Source organism: Camarhynchus parvulus, chromosome 13 (assembly GCF_901933205.1).
Source record: "Camarhynchus parvulus chromosome 13, STF_HiC, whole genome shotgun sequence".
Classification (NCBI taxonomy): domain Eukaryota; kingdom Metazoa; phylum Chordata; class Aves; order Passeriformes; family Thraupidae; genus Camarhynchus; species Camarhynchus parvulus.
In genome coordinates, this window is record NC_044583.1 from 7,643,721 (window position 1) to 7,667,745 (window position 24,025).

Here is a 24,025-nt window from a genome sequence, read left to right on the forward strand (position 1 = left end):
ACAGCAGGAGCTGCCCTCTGCCCATCTATCCTCCTGGTCTCCTCCTTGTTCCCCAGATATCTCCACCACATGGACCAGCACATGCAAAAATTGACAAACCAGTACCTTATAAGCAGAAAGGGAGAATTTCTCTTTCCATCAAGAAGTCAAAGGAGAATGACAGTCACCTCTGACCTTGCTAACAAGCCATTAGAGATGGGTAGAAAAGATGGGGAGACCTGCTCAGCTCCATCGACCACCTGGCTGCTGCAGGAGACAGGGTAGTAAGGCAGGGCAGGATACAGGCAGAAGGCTCCAGGGAACAGAGCTGAGGACAGAGGACAGAGAGAAGCTGCAAAACAGAGAGAAGGAGTGAGAGAGAAAAAAAACCAAAACAACCCACAAAGGAAAAAGATGAGAACATTACAAAAAAAAAAAAAAAAAGAAATACACCATCATGGGAGGTGAATCACTGTCACAGGATTGGGAGGGTGCAGCAGATTTTGGAAGCAGCCAAGGTAGAGGCACACCAGCTGAGGCAGATAGACCCTGGACGTGCTGTACCTTGGGAAGGGCAGGCACTGGACAGTCAGAGTACTCCCAAGAGCTCCATCCAAAATAACACTAACTCTGAGCTTGGTCACAGCCTCACAGGGTCAGTGCTGGATGTCACCCTCCATGTGCTGCCCAGCCATCCTGTGTCCCCAGCAGGCTGATCCAGCAAAGCCTGGCCTGGCTGGAAGGCAATGACACAGATGGGATTGTGCCAGATCTGCTCAGGATCTGGCTCACCATGGGAACCAGCCCAACAAAAGCACAGATAGACCTGCAGAGAACTTTAACACCGCACATGGAAACTCCTTCACTTCTGGAAGGAGCATAGGCAGAGCACAGGGCTTTCCAGCCTCCAGACATGGATGTCCTCTCCTCCAAAGCAAGCTGGGAGAGCAGCAGAGTGGGGCAGGGCTGCAGCTGCCATACCTGTGGGTCTGGCTCGATGTTGATCCGGTATGCTTGAGCCTTGCCATCTTCCAGGACAGGGGGGGACCAGGTCTTTCCTTCAGATCTGCAGTGGGAAATAAGGTAAACTCTACTTGAATTGCTTTTGAGAAAGCCCAAACCAAAGTGCTCGCGCCCAAACAAACAAAACCCACAAAAATCCCAAAGAAAGAAACAAGCTCCTTAAACAAAACCAAAAAGCAATTAAACAAATTTTTAAAAAAGGCCAAAACAAACAAGCCAAAAAAAAAAAAAAAAGAGTCAAACATATATATAGCATATATTAATTCCCTGGCAGGTTTATATTATATTATATTTGCAATTGTCCAAAATTATCCTCAGAATGATACAATGATAAATAGAGAAGTTGACAGTTTCATCCTATTAAAACCATGAAGCTCAAAACCACCCTTGAACTACGAGGTTCTGTCTTAGTTTGAGGTTAAAGAGACAAACTTATTTTGGTTCAAGACATCAGAATACAGGTTCTTGGTGACTCTATTTTGCATATTCCTGGCTTTGTCCCTTTATTCTGGCCCTGAATCCAGAAAGTATTCTGATTGCACATGTGTATAGATATACATATATATATACACATATATACATGCAATCCTGGCAGGCCTGTGTATTAGACCACATCAGGAATTCTACAAACACCTTTCAGGGAAAAGGCTTTCACCACCCTGTATGAATCATTCTGACCCTTTCAACAGTTGCCAGATAGCAAAAGCCCTAAAAATACAGTTTCCATTCCCAAATGTATCTTCAGTCCTGCCAAGGCAGAGCAGAATACTGTCACTGTCCAAAGATTTTCCATGTGCCTGATAATTTTTTCCCCACAAAGGCACCTGGGGACATGGCTGGAATGGGATCTCCAGCACTGAGGGTATGAGGGAGTCCCAGGGGCCTGGGCAAGGTCCAGCAGGTACATCCACAGACTTCTCAGGATGCAAGAAGGTTAAGCTGGAAGATGGAAACTCGAGTAAGTTCAAGATAAAGCTTTCAACATGCAAACTATGTTTATCATCACGCTCTGTATCTGCACGACTTCACAAAAACAGGTGCTGTTCCATGGGCACAGATGCATCCAAGCATCCTTTGTGGACTCTCACCCCTGCCACATACCACGTTCACTTTCAGTTAAATTATCTGCAGAGTCCAAGTTTGAAAAATAAGGAGCATGATTTTAACCCAGGAATTCTCAAGGAGATTTTTACTTTTGGTATTTTGCAGCTACACAAGTCAACATACAAAGCTGCCTTTACAAATCTAGGGTCTGACCCAAAACCTACCAAATGCAGGGACTCCCACTGACTTGAACAGACTTTGGATCCAGCCCCTGAGGATTTCAGCTTTTTTTCCTCACTACTGCCATTACAGCTTTTTCAACAGGGAGTGATTACTGTCATAGCTAGGTATCTTGTTCTGATAATTTATCTTTACTGTCATTATTTGATTTTAGGCTGGAACAGTTAACTTATAAATTGGTCTTTCCAACTGGGACAAAGTCCCTCCCAGGAACATTCTCAGCAACCCCAGCTTGCTTCTTGCCATGATCTGGTGCTGTGTACATTGCTTCCACACTGAAAATCAAATCTGGATGCCCAGAACAATGGAAATGCCTAATTACATTGGCAGGGATCACCACTATTATTTCTGTGCTTTCCCCTGCACTGAGCTAGCCTGAGGAGAGCTCACAGTGCCCCAAGGAGGGTCCATGATGACTTCCCCCCACTCAGCTCTGGAGCCCACATGCCAAACATGGCTTAAAGCATCCCCAAAGACTTCAACCTGCCAGTAAACAAAAACACAGCTTCAGCAAGTGATTCTGATTGCAGAAGATAAGAGCAATAGCAATGAATTCATTCTGTGTGAAGGTATGGCATTCAGTCACCAGCACTGCCAGTTCTCCATACCCCTGACAGAGATCACACTGTCTGAGCAGAAAGCAGATAACCCTGTGCTTTCCAAAAGACATCATGGGTAAGTTTACATTTAATGACAGACATGGACAGACTCCAGTTCACATGGAGAAGCCCATTCATGGTTAATGCTTTAATGATTAAACTCAAGGTTTCACTATCAGTTCTGCAGAGTGACAAGAAATTCTTGGTATAACCAAGACCAACTCTGACAGCTTCCAGCAACAGCGTGAACAAAGCCAGGCTCACATCAGCCCCAGCTTCCACCTGAACCACGCTGAAACAAGCTGCTACAGCACAATCTGGGCACCACTTGGCACTTCGAAAGGCAAAACTAAGGTGAATGGGAGAACCACCAGCCTCACCAAAAAGAAAGTCAAGTTGTAAGTTCAATGAGCATTTATGCTTACACAGGGAGACCCCCTCGTTTCCCTGGAACAGCAAAACACCATGTAATCTGAAATAATCCAAAATAATTAAGAGATTACTCTGCCTGAGAGAACAATGCTACAGGCAGCTACTGCAGGAGGGGCTGGTCCTTGGAGCTCACACCACAACCCCAGCTGCCAGGAACATCCCATGCCCACATCTCCAGCAGGACCAGCAGCCGGGGGGTCCTCTGTATCCCCAGAACAAGCCCCAGAGCAGTGGGGACTTGAGGGCCAGCAGAGACCCCTCCCCAGCAGCAGGTTCACCCTACCAACAGTCAGAGCTTTGTGTTTAGGCAACAGCAAAATCCCAACACATTTCACATACGTCACAGGCAACAGATCAGGCATCACTCAAATGTTCCGAGTTGTTTAATTTACAGTTCAAGGACAGGAAAAGTGTTCTCAGATGTGCTATAGGGGATTAAAGGCAGTTATGTGGAAATCATTACCCTGCACTTACACCACTCTGCTCTCTTAATGGCATCCAGGACAATCCCAAGAAAAATAACTTGACCTAGGTTAGTGCAAGGCCTTCCACACAGGGCTTTGTAGGAAATGGACCCATAAACAGGACATCACTAAAAAAACCAAAAGTTGCAGACACCTTTTATCCCACCATTTGCTTTCTAAAAGTCTCAGTCATTCTCAAAAGATTACTTGCATATGCTCACATATTTTACCAGAATGTTTTTTCACCTGGTAGTGATCTGCAAGTCTCATTCTCAAGTTTGTCAAGCTGCTTTTAAGTTGCAAGAATTCCTGTGTCTTACCAAATTTCTTATTTCTCAGTCTCCTAAAAACTAACATTTATCACTTGGGGAAGTGCCAACCTGGATCCAGGTCACTGCTGCCACCATGCAGCCACAAACCACCAGAATAATCATGTTGCTATTTTCATCCCCTTTCTTTGGGGGGTGACTCCAGGGTCCTGCCCATCTCCTGACTGCTCTTCACCTCCCACTGTGGCACATCACTCACAGTGCTCACAGTTGACTGTTATCATGGATATGGCCACCAGCCTTCTAGAAGCTGAGCTCGGTCTAGAAGCAGCTACAGCCAATGCTTCAAACTTCCCAGGCTTGTGAATCTCACCTCAACAAGTGTGGGGTGTTGGATCCATCCTCTGCAGGGCAGCTGAGCAGCACAGGAGCTGAGCTCTGCTGAGCACCCCAAAGGACACAGCTCCTTTAGTCATTGTGAAGAAGCTGCAGGATTTCTCCTCCTTCATTCCTCTCAGCTGAAACCATTGTGTATTGCTCTGGAAAGCTGCCGGGTTTCCTCTCTATTAGTCTTCAAGGAGCTCCAGAGGGGAAGCTGTGATTCACTTTTTCAGTTGTACTTTTACTGGAAACTTGAGAACATACATTGTCATCCTTCCCATCTTCCAGCAGCTTGCCTGTGCTGCTTACAGCTAACAGACCCCAATAAAACCCCCAGGAACTGGGGGAGATGGGAGGAACATCAACTACGTGAGGTTCCAGGTCCTTTTGGGGCTACATGTCCAGCAGACTCATTACTGGGCCTTCTTACACAGAAACTTTCAGAGAAACTCCTTCTTTTTACACAGACCAGGAATACATAATCTTTGACAACTCTCCAAGCAGACTCAGCAGTGCCATACATGCCAAACCAAGGGGGAACAAACTGCTTCCAGGATTTAGTTTAGATAGAAGGAACCAAAGCTGAACTCTTGAGGATTTATTCTTTGACACCACAGTCAGGAAATAAATTCAGCTCAACCACCCTGGGGTTCTTGGCTGCACCTGGGGCCAGGCAGATGTTCCCAGTTGTCCAGCACCCACCTGGCCCTGTGCACAACAGCCCCAGGGCTGTCACCAAAACAAAGGGCTGGAATCAGATTGAACTGGAAACCATGAATGTGTGAAAGTTGAAAAAGCCTCTCAGACTATCAAGCCCCAGTGCTATCTGATCATTGCCAAGCCCACCACTAAACCATATCCCCAGGTCCCACATCCACATGTCTTTTAAATCCCTCCAGGGATATGAGGTCCCTGTGCTTGAAAACCCTTTCAGCGAAGAAATTTTCCCTAACAGCCAATTGAAACCTCTCCTGGCACAACATACTAACACACTTCTTGCCTCTTAAGGAATTTGTTGTGTAACTTGGAAGCAACTTCACAGTGAGTAAAAAGAACAAGTTTTATACCAGGTGTTTGTGAGTAATAGTTTATGGGGCTGCTCAACACCCCGGATCTTTCTCCAACCAGCTGCCACGTAACTGGCCTGACCCTTCCTGCACTAAGGCAGGCAAAGTACAGCTTGTGCTACCTTGGCTTGAGCTTCAACAGCTGGGAAGATAATGATGGAACAGCTGCCTAATTTATCACCAGAGCAGCCTGAACCATCCTGCTGAATCTTAATCAGCACCATCACTGCCTTCCCCACAGCCTCACTAAGCCCATGTGAACTCCTGGCCTCCCACTCTGGAGCCATGAACCACATCTGAAAATCCACCAGCCCTTGTTCCAGGAGTGCCCACACCAAGTAATTCCTCACATCTTACATCAGTGCCCACATAGGCATCAGTTACATAAATCAACTCCTTTTGTAAACCAATGAGGATTTTCAACCACTTTGTTACAGAACAGTAAGGCCACTGTGCTGCTTTGCCTTTCACTGCCCAAAGACAGGCTTGCATAAGTTGGGGAAAAGCAGGATCCAAGAAATCCAGGGACAAAACACCCACTAACTTCAGGGAGGTCAGGGGTCTGGCTAAGAAAGGAGGCAGAAAATGGAGGGTATGAAGAAAGAAGTAAAACCCCCTCAAGAGATTTGTCCTTGATAAAGGACAAAGATTTGAAAAAAGGAAGTATCTGCTAGTCCAGCCTGAGAGCAGGGGCAGCTTCACAGACACCAACACTGACTGTGGGCTCCAGGGGCACAGGAGAGCCATGGAGCCCAACATGCTTAAAAACCTGTGACATCCTTGCCAGCAGTTTTTCCAATGTGGGCATAGGGCCAGTTTCTTCAGGAAAGCTGCAGCACAAGGCTTCATCCTCCCTGGCAGATGACAAAAGGTTCAGAAAAAGCTGTGGGGCTCGCCCTGGCCCTCTGGCACAGATGGGCAGGTCTGGACAGTGCTACCAAGGGTTTCCTGGCAGTCTGTGTCAGCAGGAACAGCAATGCCATGTGGTCTCCCATCCCACACCCAAGGTACTTTCAAGCAGTGATTTCAGCAAAACACAGCTCCAGCCCCATTTTATGGCTGCCTTTATTCTATGCATGATACTTGGTCTTGGTCAGGCCACTCAGTAACCCCTTTCTTGTTTTCCCCACATTCTGACTTTCCTACTGAAGTTCCTATGTCTAAGGGCATTTACTGACCAGAGACTGAAAACAAAACCCATCTTGTTCTCTAGCTCAGTAACACATAATGTCAAGGGTTGATGGAGAAAGGGCATGGAATGAAGCAGTCCAGAGGGCACCAGGGGGATGGAAGCACTGCACAGCTCCCTGCCTTCCCCTTCCCTCATGCCTGGTTGGAGGAATCCTGCTTTGACAAAACAGTTCCTCACTAAAGACATGCAACAAACAGGCTTCTTATTTCAAATGTATTTCAGACAAACACACTTCAAAATAAATCTTTTGTGTTGGCTTGCAAACTGTATTTTGTTGAAGACAGTGGACAGAAAAGATGCTGCTTGAAGAGCAACTTCTGCCCAAAGGAAAAGATACCAACCCACAGCACCACAGGCAGGGCTTTCTTGAAGCTCAGCCTCAGAGCAGGGTCCAGGGTGTTGATCCACAGCTGTGACAAACAGCAGTGGCTGGACATGCAGACAAACCAACAGAACCCCTCATTATTGCCCCAGGACATGGCTCCCTGAGCAGGACCAGGTCACCCCACATTCTAGGAGGCAGATCCTGGAGGGATCCACTCACACCTAGGAAGGAATGCCAGATGTGCTTCCAGCAATGACTAACAGCTGGGCAACAGGATCCAACAGGTCACTTGGGAGACAGGAGAGAAATCCAAGAACCAAGTCACTGTGCACCCACTTTGGGTCAAACTAAAAATAGACCTAATAGCTCATCACTGGAGCTGCTGTCCCTACTGCAGAAAAAAACAAACTACTCAGTTTTTCCTGTCAAGAGAAATGTCATTTTTATGGTCATCTCTGGGCAAAGCCAAGGTGAGTTCTGCCCTTGGAGAAGCCACCAAACAGTGTGATCTCCAAGAGGAGCCACCCCAAGCTGAACAGCTTCTCACTTCACCATCTGTTCCTGCCTTGCAAAGCCCATGAGATAAAAAAGTCTTTAAAATCTGTGTTTATAAAGACTAAGGCCTGACAAAACCATTGCAATCCTACTGCTTAGCAAAGACCAATCATGTCACTCACAAACCCTGCACCACTGAAAGGCTGTGGGCCACCACCAGCAACATCTCTGTTAGAAAATTCACCTTCTCTGGACACACCACAAGGTCTCACTGCTAAAAATACCCACACCTTGCTAGGTACAGTTGGGAAAAACAACCTGAAGCCACAGACCCTCCACACAGCATCTTCCAGGTCACCCTGAGGTCATGAATGACCATGGAAAGGGAAACCAAGCAGGCAGATCATCCGTAACCCCAGCAAGGCACACACCAACACTGCTGTGAGACCTCTGTGACCACAACCTGTGCAGGAATCACCACTTAGGAGAGGAGATGCACCCACACAGAGATATTCAAGGGTCCAATCTGAGCCAAGAAACAAACATCAGTTGATATCAGGGGCTAAAATGTAAAGGTGGGAATTCAGTCCATCAATCCACACAGCAGAAACCCTCATCCATGAGAATAAACACTGCCATGCTGCAGCTGAAAGCTGCTTTCAGCAAAACATGGTTCTAACTCCCAGTGAAGCTGCTCTGCTGCCAGACCACCCCAGCAGCTGGTGGCTCACCAAAACCTCCTGTTCTGGATTTTCACCCCTTCCAAGGAGAGCTCCAGTAGCCTGCAGGCAGCCAGGAAGGGAACCCTGGTCCTGCCCTGGGCACAGGTCCTCCTGGAGGTAGAAAATCACCTAATCTCCCTAAAACTGCTCCAGATGGAAAGAGGAACAACTGCCCTCCTTGGCTATGGAAACTCCACCTGTGTGAAGGGGTTTTTCTTGCTTTTCTGATTTTCTTTCTTTTGTAATACTGAAGCCACATCATCTGTACACCATGGGCTGAGCTCAGGGGACTTTGCTTTGGCCAGGCAGCTCAGAGATGCCTGTCTGAGGAACCATGAGGAATCACTGAGGGTTTGCTCCATTTATGGCAGTGCTACTTCCCCACTGCCCAGGCATCCAGTCAGAACTACATGGTTTTCCAAGAAAAGTATAAACAGTAAATGATAGCTCTTTATATCAGGAAATGCCTCTTTAATCTGAAGTGGAAAACTATATTCACTCATTTTAACTTATGCCAGATACTATTAGCCATTTGTGAACCTTATAAGGAGTGGTCATTTTTCTTGGGTAATTTGCGATTTTGCTATAAAATTAATTCCAATAGAAATCCAAAAAAAGACCAAGAAAACGAAACCAACCAACCAAAAAAAAAAAACCAAACCCCACAACACACACACACAAAACATCCCAACAACAACAACAAAAAAAATCCCAATACCAAACTCATGCCTTCATTTTGCTTTGAAATACCCTACAAAGCGAATCTGGCAGGATCTTCAAATGTTTTTTATTGAACAGATGCTTAAAATGATGGGTGGATGTTAATGAAGTGGAAGGGTTTGTCCAAAGGACATTCTGATTCCCATGCTACTCTTGCTTGAGTTCACAAAACCACAAAGACTCAACTCAGGCCACAGCATGGAAAAGCCTTACACGGTACAAATGATAATCCACATGTAAAAATTAACTGAACCCACTTCTTCTACCAGTGAACCATTAAAAATAATTTTGTTTTACTGTTTTTGAAAACACAGGACAATTACCCAGACCATGGGGTGCTCCAAGAACACATCCTGAGAGCTCATATCTGCTCCAGGGCCAGCCAAAAGCCCTCTGAGCAAAACTGACACAGGAGCACATCAGAGAGAACCAACCTGTTCACAGAGAGCAGCAGCTGGTCCACACATGCCTTGATCTTGTTTTGAGCTTCTAGATGCGTCATGTTGTCCGTGTTCTCTCCATTAATAGCCAGAATAATGTCTCCTGGGCACAGGTCTGCCATGGCTGCTTTACTGCCAGGGTTAATCTGGGGGGGGGAAATAAAAAGGGTTACTTAAAAGAATGTTGGGTTTTTTTTAAAAAAAGAAGTCCAGTTTCTTGGAGTAAGATGCAGGTAAAGGGAAGAGTTATTTCTGGAGAATATGTGTTTTCTCTTCACCAACAGCACCTAACTGGGGTTGGACGTCAGAGCTCTCAGGTCTCCAAGGGCCATCCCCTACAACAACACTCTTTGCAATAAGGAATTTCAGTCAACTCCAGCCACTGTGTGACCAGGTCCCCTCTTCACATTTGTCTCTTGCTTGAAATAATGCAATATGCTCTTTCCAGAGAGATGTTTCACACTCCTTTGGCTTGCAGACCTTTCACAACGCTGCAAGAGTCAGTCCCTAGGCAGCACATGAAACCCTCCTCTGGTTAACCACCATCCCCCTGCCTGGGGGAGAGGCCACGTTTGACATCGCTTCTTCTGGACTGACATCCAAATGACTTGTCTCTTTCTAGCCCTGCATGGTCACCAGCCCCAGAGGGATTTAGCAGATATGGCACTTGGGAGCATGGTTTAGTGGTAGTCTTGGCAGTGGTGAGGTAACAGCTGGAATCAAGGATTTTTAAGATCATTTCCATCCTAAACGATTCCATGATTTTATTCTATAAATATCACACAGCTCTTTTAGCCTCCACAATTCTTTCCTTCGGGTTTTGTCACAGTGCCAGAACCTTATAAAACTTCTAACTTCTTTCCTGAAGAACTAATGACAGGTCCAGGTACAGTTTGTGGTCAGCAACAAGACCAATCCTATCGCCCATAAAAGAGGTTCTTGAGAAATTACCATTTCATTTACATCATCCTAAATGTGGTTTTAATTTTACAGTAATATAGAATGATGCAAGGCATATTTAGAACAGGTAAACATGTCTGCTTAAACTCTATGCTATGTGCTTTCCCTCTAATTTCCTCTTCAGTTTATTCACAGCATCTGCTAACCAAACACATTTTATCAACTGAGAAGTTATGGCAAGCCTGACTTTTGGTTATTCATGTGTCACTGCACTAAAGCAAGCTGGTGCTTTTGTTCTGTTTACTCTTGATTTACACAGATGGAATTCCCTGACTTATGTGGTGGGTTTCTGCCCCACCCTGCTTGAGAAATCCAGACAACAGGAGCACTGCTGTACCCACCACCTGCCCTTGGCTTACAGCAGTGCATGACAGCAACCAGGAAGACCAGGTGTAGTTTTTCAGGCAGTAAGCCCAAGTGGGGCAGTTCCCCAGTGCCCAGAAGCCCCCAGCCACAGGTCATCCTTAAACACGTGGGGCTTTTTTTAGAAAGGGGGCATGCACTGCACATCCCAGCCTTCATCTTGATTTCATAGAACCCTACAATGGCTTGTAGGATTAAAGATCACTTTAAAGATCATCTTGTTCCAACACAGTAGCACATTCCATCCAGGTTGCTCCAAGCCACATCCAACCTGGCCTTCAACACTTCCAGGGACAATTTGTTCTTTTTTTGTAGGGAATTAGAAGAGGATTTAGTCTTACCACAACAGCCCCTGTGGATTGCAGTAGAGCTATCCCTGGTGAGCGGCAGGCAGCCCCAGTGTAACACTGCATTGCTGCACAGCTCCTGGCAATGCTGAAACACAAACCTGAAGGTGTTTGACAAGCTCCAAACCACTTCTGACAATTAAGTAGAACTGGCAGCCCAAGTTACAGCTTTTGTTGCATTGTCAGAGTAAATCAGTATTTGCCATTTGCCCTTCAATAGTTTCAGCTGGGCTGTTTGGCTTCAACAAACCTGCCCAGACCAACTGCTCAGGGGCTGCCCTGTGACTCAGCTCAGAGCAAACAACAGGAGATGGCTCTCAGCTCCACACACATCAGCTCTGACACAGGGCATTTCAAGCCAGGACAGGATTATTTTCCCTTGGCATTGTTAGGGGTTTTTGACCCATATATCCATTCACAGGGCATTAGGGTCCTTTCACAGCCACAGAAGCTGCCAGGCTCACCAGAAAGTCAATCTAAAGCTCAACCAGCAACTCCAAGGAAGCACCTCCATGCTCTTGCCTGCTGTTATCTGCTTCCCCCAGTGTTCATCCCACAGCTCTGACTGCCATCAGGCTTTTAGACTAACAGACCTTCAGCCTGACCCAGGACAGCTGTATTTTGTTCTTGTCTATTCAGTGCTGTCTAGATGTCTGATGGATTTTTTCCCCCTGTACTGATCTTAACCACATTGTAGCTTCCTTGAAGAATAAGCTGTTCACAAATGGGATTTTTAGCTGTTTCCTAATTTAAGCTTCTGCTTCATTTCAAATTATTTTGGCAGTATTTTTATATTAGCATTTTATGCTAGCTGTGGAGTTGACCGAGGGCTTGAAATGGAGCTGCACTCCAAGAATTCATCTGAGATACAGCATCAGTGTCTAAACAGCTTGGGAATCATTACTGTAATGTCTGTCAGGCCCAAAGTTTGTATTTTAGTGAATAATATTTAAAATACTGTAGACTAAGTTCTCCTGACCCACAGCTGTGCAAAGCCACTGACAACCAAACACTCCACAGAAAACCTGACAGGTGTGGTTATGGGTCAGTGCTGTGCCTCAATCCAAGTGCAGGGGTTCTGCCTGTTTTGGACATGGCTTAGTGGTGACCTCAGCAGTGCTGGGTTAACAGCTGGACTCAATGGTCCTAAAAATCTTGTCCCACAAAGGACTCTGTGATTGTATGACATTGGAGCCTGGCAAAGCACAGAGGTGTTGGGATGGAGCTTGGATCAGAGGCACTCACTTGTGCCTCTCTTCAGAGAGCCCTCAGGTCTGCCCTGAGCCAGAACCACAGTGTGGGTGACTTCAAGGAAGCAGACACGAATCTGAGAGTAATCAGACAGGTTATGAAGTTAAAAACACTGCAAAGAAAACCTGCACCAAGTCACTGCAGCCCTGTGCTCTTGAAAGAGGCCTCCAAAGGAATTGATGTTTGGGAACAGGAGAGGATTAAGAAAAACAGTGGTAAGATTTTATTTGGTTTTGAGCTCTCCATCTGTGCCAAAACCAAACCATTTCAAAAATCAATGCTGAATGAGCACAGACCAAGCCCAGACCAATGGATATGTAACTCAGGGTGGTGTGAGCTATCTACCCACCACAGGCAGCAGAGAGTGCCCTTAAGCCAGGTCCCAGCTCATGCACCAGGACCTAATGTGGGTTATGTGCCCTGGCACCTGCTGCACCCTGCGTGTGCCACACCTCATCTTGCCTGGGCTAGGTGCCTGCCAGCATTTGGGCTGCTGGGGTCCATTTCTGCAGTGAGGAGCTTGGGCAGGGCAGTCACACACCAGCAAGGAGCCAGCCCAGCCCCTCACACCCTGCGAAGCCCCAGGGCAGCAGGGCCCCACCAAGTGTTGGTGTTTCAGGTGGGGAGTTCTGTGGGTCAATGGGGTGGTCTAAGCCCCCATGCCATCAGCAGCTCAGTGGGGTCCTGCTCCCTACGAGGCCACGTAGCTCCCAAAGACCCCTGCTTGTGCCATGGGGTGACAGCCACCTCAATGAATCTTCAGAGCAGTCCTGTGTACAGCACCAAGAGCCAAACCCACAGCAAACAGCACGGGCTTAAAGAAACATAACTATTTGTATTACAATTCCCCTAAAGGTTTTTATTTTTCAATCAGACAAGACTCCTGCCTCTTGTGGAAGCTCTGAGCTCCAAAGACATAAGTTCATGAAGCACTGAGATGAACCTGCAGCCATCAGCTAACTCACATCTGGTTACTGATGTCCTGCATGCAAAATATTTTCCCAACAACACAAATCCAAAGCCAACTAATGGAGACCTGGGGTGAAGTTGCCCAACACAGACATGCCAGTCCTGCAGAAAGGGGAGAGGACCATCTCTCTGTATCTTCCTGCTCCAGGAGTACTATCCAACCCCTGCCTGTGTGCCATCCCTGGTGCTCAGCAGGTTCTGAGGCACAGCCTGGGATGCAATCCAGAAGAGCTGAATGTTTTATAGAATCACAGAATGGTTTGGGTTGGAAGGGACCCTAAAGATCATCTTGCTCCACCCCCCTGCCATGGGCAGGGACAGCTTCCACTATCCCAGGCTGCTCCAAGCCCCATCCCACCTGGTCTTGAACACTTCCAGGGATGTAGCAGCCACAGCTTCTCTGGGCAAACTCTGACAATGCCTCACCACGCTCATAGAAATAATTCCTTCCTCATATCTAATCTAAATCTTTCTTACTTCAGCTTAAGGCCAATCCCCCAAGTTTTCTGCAAGTGAATCAAAGCAACTCAGAGGAACAGGTCCAGTGCAGTGACCTGTCACCAGGGACCATGGCAGGGCTGGGGTGAGCTCCTCATGAGATGGTTAAGCAGATCCCAGTGCTACCCACCACCTAAGCACTGCTACGTTTTCAGCAGGAAGGAACCAAGCATGAAATATGTGCAGAACCAGCTCATGTGCTGGGGAGGTCACTGGCACTGGTGCTTTCCCAGCTCCTTTTATGCCCAAAGAAGCTCTGGTGTGTTCTCAGCCGCGCACGCACAGCACGGCCACTGCTCTGAGAATGCAGAGTGCACGCCTGCCAGCTTCACTGCTCTCCCAAAATTAAATAAAGAACAACCCTCTGAGTTTAACCCCTCCACATAAACAAGCAGCTGCTTCCTCGCTTCTCTCTCTCAAAACACGAAGATGCTTCAGAAAGCTTATAAACAGAAAAGACTAAAAGAAACAAACCACCTGCCCAGCAATGCTATGGTAGAGCAGAGCACAAGGGGGTGTCTGCAGAGCACTTGCCCCAGGTAAGCAGCTCCAGGCTCTCCAGGTCCCAGAGAACAGCCCCTCCTCACACAGCATGACTGTGGAGGGTGGGTTCTGCAGGGATTTGTTACCCTAGGGAGCCAGAATGTACTTTTCCCCCCTTTTCTAATAAAAGTATTATTCTTCTTCTTAATCCCCTCGGGATATGCCTCATTTGTGACATCTTTCCACATCCTCCACATAGCATTGTGCTTCAAAAAATACCAGAGGTCCAATATTGGTGCCTGTCTCAACCTCCTCTATTGTTCCAGTAAGAAAAATCTATTGTTCCAGTAAGAAAAAGATAAATTTAAAGAAAGAGCTCCCAGTGGACAGCCCTTCTTTCCCTGCCCTCTGCCTCTTCAGCCACCACAGAAGGTTCAGTGACAGCCCTGCAAGCATCACCTCCACACCATGCCTTTTGCCAAATCATCCACCAGGGAACTCTCTAATTTTAAAAAACTGGTTGTGTTTATCAAGTTTTTTCAACCATATTCCCCACTGCTTTTTCCAGGACTATTATCCACCTGTCCACTCTCCTCTAAGGCAATTACCCTCCAGCAGCCCCCTTCCCCAGCCAAGTGCATACTCTGATGCTATGAAACAGATTGGGATAGTCCCAAAGCCAGCAGCAGCTCTCTTATCTGGCCACTGGAGCATCACCAGGATTTACTGAGTGCTGGCATCTGACAATGACAGGACATTAAAATAAAGTACACTGGGGCAACTGCCTTGTGCTTAACCTAAATTGGTTGGTGTTGGAGCCATGCAGTCTAATTTAGTAAGCAAGATTATTTGCACCAAGGGAAGTTTGCTCTTGAAAGACAGTGTTCTACCATCTGCCCTGGAGCTTGGCCACAGAAGGGAGCCAGGGCTGGGAGAGCATTCAAACCAGGGTGAAATCCCCACGCCTGCACCCCTGCCCTCACAGGGATGGGAGCCCTGCCCACTGCAAGGATGGCTCTACTCAGAAACAGCTTTGCTCAAGCCAACTTCAGAACTGGGCAAACACCACAAGCTGAAACAATCAATAATTTAGTAAAAGGTTAATTTGTAATATTAACTTAATCCCTTTTTATTTCTACTCTTTTCCCCAGAAACCTGCATCTAAGGTCACCTGTGTCAGGACTGAAGGATGAGGAATGCAGCTCCTCACTGCCTGCAAGACCTCAGCACAGCCATGGGAAAGATTAGGTTAGTCTTTATTCTCACAGAATTTTTTTATCCAAATCAACAAAAGGTGCCTATTCAGGACATTCCCACCTACATAATGAAGGCAGCTTCATCTCTGCCATATCTTCACTTTTTATTAAAAGTGTACTCTAATGCATCCCATCAGTGAACAAAGCCAGGATTTAATGGGTTAAAAGGTGCAATCCCAAACAAGCCTACACAGACCACACCACTCTTCTCTTAAATCCGTGGTAGTTTGTTGTAGGCAAGGCTGGGGGAATTTTCTGTTCTGCATCTGTGATCAAAAGGACCCAATTAAAGTCTTTGAGAGACTTTCAAGACAGTGTGACAAAATTCGCAGCTTTTAAACAAAGCCTGTCTGTTCCATGCTGTGGGGTAGGGAATGATCTTACATAGCTGTATCTTTTAAAACAAGATGAACCAAGAGTCAAATAATTAGCTAATGAAAATAAATTCCCTAAACCCTTTAAACATTCTTTCCAGGGATTCTCTTCAGCTTTTCAAAGCATCCTGCCTTGAATTCCTTGCCAATTCATTTGCATTTTTCTAGTTGCTTATATAAAGTCTGATGTATCGAGACATTATTTAGATAAGCTCACAGCCCAGTACATGAACAATACAGTTCATGGAATCTGAATTCATTTAACTACTGAAGAAAACAAGCTTAAAACAATACAAGGGAAAGAATCAGAGTACAAGTATTATAAAAGGCAAGAAAGTCAAAAATCCTTTTGAATCCAAGTACTAATGGATCCAAATCCAAATATAGAAACAGTTTCATAGAGCAGATCCTAACCCAGCCCAAAGTATGAGGGCTCTGTACAAAGAAGAGGCTGAGAATCAGTGAAACTGGACATGTGCTTTAGAGCAACCAGCCACTAACCCATGTGCAAACATCAGAACATGGACTGAGAAAAACAAGGAAGGGATCCACAAGGATCACCTGGTGTATCCTGTCACCAGCTCTCTTGCTCATCCCAAGGTCACACAGCACAGCTCTGGGAGCACTCCCCAGGTCACAGCCACCAGGAGCCCCTTACTCCCTCCCCCACAGACAAGTTAAAGATTCTGCACAGAACAGCCCCACTCAGCAATACAGCTGCCACTACACTTAAATCTGCTCTGTGTTTACTTTGCCTTGTTAGGGAGCAAGGCCAGGGAGGGAGAGCTGCCCTGGGGACACCAGTGAGCCCCTGGTGTGGGTGTGCTTGGAGCACCACCACAGTCCCTCAGGTACCCCACCTCTGCACAGACCAGCCTGAGCAGCATCACAGAAAGTGTTTATGGCCAGAATTGCTTCATCTCCTTCACGGGTTTAGGAGCCAGCTCTCCAGTGAGGTTTTCCCCCTCAGACACCCCTCAACAAGCAGCAGGGCTTCTCAAGCCCTTCTCAGGAGCAAGCCTTAAGCACTGTGCAGAAGACATAGAGGAACTGCTTAGAGTTTGCCTTCCAAACCATCTGCCTCTTGGCCAGGAAGGCAGGCTGACACTTTCCTTCCCATCAAAAGGAAAGTGTACACAGAGTGATCTCCAAAGAGAAAAAAAATCTTCAGCGTAAAAAGTTTAATCCAGTTGGTGAGCATACCTGAAGTTTCATTCTTGCAGCACACTCAAGTGTTAATCACAGAGTGCAGAGATTTGTGCCTTTGCTAAACAGCTGCTTTAATGGTAAATGTCAAGTATTTTGCAGGGTTTGGTCTTTTGGACCAGAACCTTTACACATGCTAAAGATTTCTGAAGTGTTTTGTTGCTTATGGTAAACAACAGCATTCAGAGCAGGGTCAGCATCCTGCAAACCTCCTCTCTGACAATCTCCTCTGCTCTTATCGACCAGTCCTGGAGTCAACTGCTCAAAACAGCTTCTCTTTGAGCTGTGCACTGCCCATATCTAATAATTAAGAATAACAAAATAATCTTCTTTATTCTGGTATATTTTGTTTTCTGAAGCTTGGGCTGTAAAATGTCATTGCCACATAATCCACTATCAGTCCACACAATATGTAAAACTACTTAAGGCTTAATGGGTGTGAATGCAAGTTTCTCTGGTTGTCAAGAAGGATTGAGTGTGGCTGTGAGGCATCTTGATGGTGTTTGGAAAACTCATTGGCTGAAATCCTGTTGAACAGCACTTTTTATTTTTTTTAAATACAGCTGTGTTCTCTGTGGAGAGAAAGCAAGTTTTGTTTTGGGCTTCTCCTGGCTGTAAAAGTTCCTCAAAAGCCACACTATGGCTTGAAATCTTTGCTGTTGCTCAAGTAACATAGTGAAATCTGTGTTTGCTTGAAGTTTTTGTGTAAATTCTGAAGTAGAAACCAAACACAGCCTTATCTACCAGGGCCTGGGGCAAGTGGGGTGTTAGGGGCTGTGTACAAACCCACTACATGAACAAGCTCAGTGAGATACGGGGTTTGCTCTGGCACACATCTGGCACTGATAACAAATCAAGCAGAGTATTTTTCTGTGAACTTGTTTGTTTTAACCTTTTCTATCAACACTGCTAGATCTTGAGAGAGCTACTGTTTTCTTTCACACTTGAGAACCTGTGGTTACAGATGACTTAAAAAATAAAAATGTTTTTACTAAGTGTTTGGGGATCTGAGAACCACAAGTCAAGGCATTTTGAGAGCTCAGAAATTGGAAAACAAATTCAGTTAGAAATACTATATTGTTCCTTCTAGGATTTCCTGTGACATGTATTTCATCCTCAAGCTATCAAAAGTGAAATTAAATCACACTGGTCTGCATTAATTCCACACAATTCATAATGATGTATTTGTATAAAAATTAAAGGACTTACCCAATTTCAGGAGGACCAGGATTATAACCATCTGTGGTGTTACATAGCAAAAAAAGTTTAGGGAAAAAAGAATAATTGCACATAATTCCCCCTGTATACTTGTTGCACCAACAGGGTTGTTCTAGTAAGCCTGTTATCTAACTATTCCCTTTAACCCACTTTATCAAGTGGGATTTAAGTGCACACTTCTACAAAATAATTTTGAATACCTGTCCCAACAGGCAATCTTTCCATCTTAAGGGGAAGCTGACATCACCATCATTTGAAACAATAAGAAGGGAGAAGGAAGAAAAACCCCAAACCCACAAATCCCAAATACCCAGGGACACTGACCCTATGCTGCTTTGTCCAGCCTGGCAGAGGCCTGGTGTTTTCACGGGTGTGCTGGGTTTATTTTGTTAACTTGCCCCAAGGTCAGAGCATGCCTACATGGATCTACATGAATCATTCTTTCCACCTGCTTTCCCACTCAGGATTATCAGGGTGCTTAATTATGGTAATTAGTATTAGGTTTTCATTCCAGTATGTTCCACCACTACTGTCTCCTGAACCAGCACAAGCATTTATTCTTCTTTTTCAGTTATTAAACAAAGCCTCAGCGACAGAAACACCTCAGCAGCAAATATATTAGCAACATATTTCTGTTAGTTCTTATCTGTAGCTCAGATTAAATGTTCCGTACCAGCACAGCTTCACACTTAAACACCCAAACCTCTCGGCCCTGAGTTTATAGGAATGATGAGAAAAACAAAAACTGACTAGCTAAAGTATTTCCTTCCACTTGAAATAATCATCCCACTTGAAATACTGTAACAACTTTACTATGCAACAAAGTGAGCGACTGCTTTCATCACTCAGCTCTACGCAGGCAGCAAACCCGCCAAAAGTCAGCAGAAATCAGGTGGGGCTGTAGTTTTGGGATTCAGCAACACAGAGAGGCTTCTTCAGTCCATTTGGGAGCTCTGAACAGAGTGCATCATTTCCAGCTAATAAACTATCAAATACATAAGAACCATATGAAACAAAAAACCCACCTTAAGGAAATTGAAATCCTCCTAACTTGTCTCAAACAGAGACAAAGCTCCTATTCCTTTTGCTGCTGTCTCTGATCCTTGCCTTCTACACCAACACATATGGAGTTCCTGGGGTAACCAAACCAGTTACTGCCAGCCCTAGCTCTGGGGAGCCCCTTCTGCTCAGCCATCCCACCCGCACAAGAACAAACCTCCCAGGTATTACACCACTGAGCCCTCTCTGCATTCACACAGGATCACAGCACAGACTTGGGCATTTGCTGGCTGCCTTGACAGAGTCAACAAAACCACTTTTACTGGAATTCCTTCCTCAGCAGAATTCTTTCTCGAGTATCCTAACCTTTAACAGGACACGTCTCTGCTCAAATGTGAAAGCTGCTTAAGTTTAAAAGTCAACCTTAACTCAAACAATACCTGGATAATGGATTGCAGACCAATTATTTCTCATCCTTCTTGTGTTACAGTTGCAAGTCAAAGCTGAAACTTGCATTTTTGCTGCTCCTCTAGAGATCAGTGGGTAAACTAATGTTGAAGCCAGCAGATAAAGGAAAAATTGTATTAAAATCTCATTAAAAATACTGGAATTGGTCCATTTGTCAATTATCTGTTTAGCTAAGTAATTTATCTATGATTTCAAAAACAGCAAGTGCATGGATTAACACTGGCAGAACTGGGCAGATGATGACATCAGCTGCTCCAGGAGCAGGACAAGCAAGTTCAAATGATTAAATGCATTCAGCTCCTCCAGTTACGCTAATGACTGATTATCTTTTAATCCCAGGCAAGGGGGTAGATCAACTGTGATCCCACACAGAACCACAGCACTCACTGATGTGGTTACAAGCACAACACTGGGAACAGCCAAGTGAGTTATTCCATTCCTGTTCCTGAGCCATGGCTGCTGGTCAAAAGGAATGTTGTCACTGGAGTTAGAGCCACAGGGAACCCCCTTTCCCACAGAGGGCAAACACAGCACCCGGTATTAGCCTGCTCAACCGAGGAAAAGCAGCTACCAGAAATTTAATTAAACAACTTTCTGTCAAGTCATTAAGGTCAACTCGAAGCATATATTTTGGATCATTTCCTACCCCCATAAATATCATTAGGAGGAGTAACAATTAATGATGTGATGTCCTACACCTACTGTTAGCTCACTGTAACAGTGGCTATAAAACAAACTGAGCCCTGTGCTGACAACACACCAGTCTCACCCTCAGGGCTGCATGCCCCCAAACCAGCCCAGCAAACTCCAGCCCTGCTATAATATGGGTCCTCCTGAATATAAAAGAAGAAACAGGATAAAAGGGTGGCTATAGCACACCTAACTTTTCATGTGACTGTATGAGAGAGATGCCCTAAGCATGCCCTTCTGGATTTGCATTTATCTTTAATACCAAGGAACTCAACATCCCACCTGGAGCCCTGGCCTCTCCAGGGCAGAGCTCAGCATCAGCTGCTCAGCAGAGCAATCAGATCCTTACCCCTTGTCACTTAAGACTTATCAAATCACAGAGAGAAGTGATCTGCTTTCAAGAAAAAAAGACCATTGCTTAATGTCATAAGCCTATTAGAGACAGCTGCAAGGGACAGACTGAATACCATCAGCACCTGCACAGACACAACCACCCCACAGCGGCTAAAGGCCAAAGTAAACCCTTATGAGCAAGGCAAGTTCCATCCCAAAGCAGGACAGGGTCATTGTCATGTTCCATGCTAGCAAATCCATATATTCTCATTTATCTCTTGACAATATTATCACAAGACACTTTGTGGACCACCTTCAGCTTTGTCCCTTGCCCAACACCACTGTGCCTCTTTCTCAGCGTACCCTGGCAGCTCCTTTCATTATTTCCAGCCTCCAGCACCCAGAACTGAATGTGGGTGGCCTTGGATGCCTCAAATCCCAAACTGCAACCTGATTTCCCAACATGACCAGTCCAAGTGGGATGCTTGCAGAGCTGTACAGCCCAAACGCCTTGTGACAAGTTGATCCCCAGCTCCCTTTGGCCAAGCAGTGGGACACAGCAGTCCCACACCCCTCAGGCAGCCCAGCACACCCAGCACATGTTGGCATCCTGGGCCCACAGCTGGATGTGGGAATCTGAGAGTGTGGTCCTGCCTCCCAGCAGGATTTCTGCCTTTCCAAAGATGTTTGTAATTTAATGGCATTTTAGTATAAAACAAATAAAACTGAAATTAAAGAAGAAAGGCACTTTGAAGGGAAGCAGAAGTCAGCCAAAAGCCTCCACAATTAGCAAGAGTCTCCTGCTGTGAGCCAGGCTGGGCAAAGGGGATGGAGGCTTCTCATTCCTGCAGACGGGAAGCCCCCAGCCCCCTTTGCCAAGATCTAAAGCCAGAAAGAACAGATTTCCTGGACAATTACAGAATAAAAGGGAATATGGCAGCACAACAGCCATGATCAGTGCTCTGCACAGTAGCAGGGTTGCACAGAGCCACCACCAAGCAAAGCCCAGGCTCTCCGAGGAGCCCTCCAGCAGCCCCTTCCTGCATCCCCATCACCAGGAGCTGTAGCAGAAGATAATTCTTCCCCAGCTTTAACATTTTCAGGTATTTGCAAAGCAAGTGAACTCTTTTCTTGTGTTTAGAGACTGGAGCCCAAGCAGAGCACCCTACATCTCTATTTACATCCTAGTGATTTGTTTCCCACCCTCCAGGAGCAGCTGTTAGAGTACAGCACATCAGAGCATCAGCCCACTCCTCAGGGAGAACTGAATTTAAAAAGCATCCAATTTAAAAGGCTGCCAAATGGAATAACACCCTGCATCTGCTTCTTGCATTACAACTCCTGGTGATCCACAGCAAGACTGGCCTGAGGAGAATCATCCTCCTCACACCTCCCAGGTTTGCTGAATCAAACAAGAAATTTGGCAAGCCACCTATCTAGGCAGAAGCAGACTTCGGTTTTCCTTGTTTAATATTAAACCAGTTGGGTTTTTTTCTAAAGTAACAAGAAAACTGGCTCCCTCCACTGAGTTCAGATGTTCACTTCCACAACAAGAACATTTCTACAATTGCTGGGAAGTGATTTTTGATACATCCCATGTTACCAGGGGAGAAATAGAACTCTCCATGTCCAGGAGGTTCAGGCTGAACCCCAAAAGCCGAGTGCCCCTCTCACAGCACATTCCCCTGGCTGTATGGAACACAGCTCCCCCGTGCTGCACAGCCAGCCCCACCTGCACCACCCCACCTTCCCTGTCCTCCATCCAGCTCCTCCTGCTTCTCCTCCAAAACAGCCCTCACTGGAGCACTGGGAAAGGGACAGGCCAAAGTAGAAACAGAAACAAAGCCATGCAATAGATATGTCTGAACTCAAAGACAAACTAAACCTCTTTAAAACACGCTCTCTTCCATAATTATTTCTCTGAAACTCAGGATACGTGTTTTCTCTTTTCTGTCACAGCTTTGGCAGATGAATGAAAAGACGGCAAACGGCTTGCGCGCATTACAACGGTATTTCTAGGCTACAGCTCCTTTCAAATGCACTCAGTGTTTGTTCCAGAAATCCAGCAGCAGCAGCTGCCCAGGGGAGCTGGGCAGTGCTGCAGAGCCCGACATGCCGGGCAGGCAGAGCAGGGCATGGACACATCAGTGCCCCAAGGAGCGTGCCCAGCTCACACCCAGCACCTCATCCATCACAGCACCGCGCCGCCGGCCTTCCTGCACGGGGGTTGCTTTGTTTGCACATGTATCTACACACAAAGCCTATTTCAATCTATCTGGGGCGTCTTAGCAAAGAATTTTCCAGAATACATATTTATAAGGTCAAACGCAAGTGTGAGTACACTTACACAGTAATTATTACCAGCCCACATAGACCCCAGAACACTGCAGCCTGCATGGAGAAACTTCTTGTTGACTTAACTCATGCCTTCTTTAAAAACCCCAACAGCCTGTGAACTCAGTCCAGGGCACGAATCCAAACCCTGCGAACAGTAAAAACTTTGAAAGCAGATCCTTATGAATTAACATCCAAAAAACTAAAGCACGGAGAACGCTGTAACACTGGGGAAAGCAGCTGAAACAGCGCAAAGCTCAGAGTGGAGCACTTATCTGAGTGCATACAGAATAATTTGGAGCTGCAGAGAGCCCAAGCGCTGCCGCCCGCCCGGCCCCGGCAGAGCCCGCCCGGCTCCGGGTACCACCCGCCCGGCCCCATCACCTGCGGCCGCCCCGCTCCCCCTGCGAGCTCACCCTGGAGATGGTCAGCGGGGCGCTGAAGTCTTTACCGCCCACCAGACGAAAACCCCACGGCGAAGGGCCACGCAGGACCACCGAGTGGGCCATAGCGGCGGCGGCGGGCGCTCCCTGCCCGCGGACTGCTGCAACTCCGAGCGCCGGCACCGAGCGATCCCAGCGCCGGCACGGAGCGATCCCGCCTCCTGCACCCACCGATCCCGCCTCCCGGCACACCCCGCCCTCAAGGCGTGCCGGGGGGGAGGGATAGACCCGACCCGGCTGGCCTTAGGGGAGCTTCGGCACAGATTTCCCCCTGGATCCTTTTATAGGTGGGGTTCAGAGCGATTACTCGCAGTGGTAAAGTTGCAGTACTTTGCTGGTAGTAAAGCATACTACCAGTATGCAAAAGTAAAGTTTGGTGTGGTTTGGGTCAAAGTCCCCCTCACTGCAGTTTCATCTTCTGCAGTGCAAGGAAAATGATGC

General features: G+C 46.4%; 1 protein-coding gene across 1 annotated transcript in view; it reads right to left on the reverse strand.

The window, feature by feature from the left end:
• Positions 1-23,750, reverse strand: part of PDLIM4 (PDZ and LIM domain 4) — a 45,391-nt gene extending 21,641 nt beyond the window's left edge. Inside the window, exons 1-3 of the mRNA XM_030957592.1 lie at positions 23,558-23,750; positions 9,387-9,538; positions 961-1,045 (exon numbers count right to left, since the gene is read on the reverse strand). Of these exons, the coding sequence (XP_030813452.1) occupies positions 961-1,045; positions 9,387-9,538; positions 23,558-23,650 (330 nt within the window). The 5' untranslated portion in view covers positions 23,651-23,750. The remainder of the gene's footprint in view (positions 1-960; positions 1,046-9,386; positions 9,539-23,557) is intronic.
• Between the last annotated feature and the right edge of the window lie 275 nt (positions 23,751-24,025).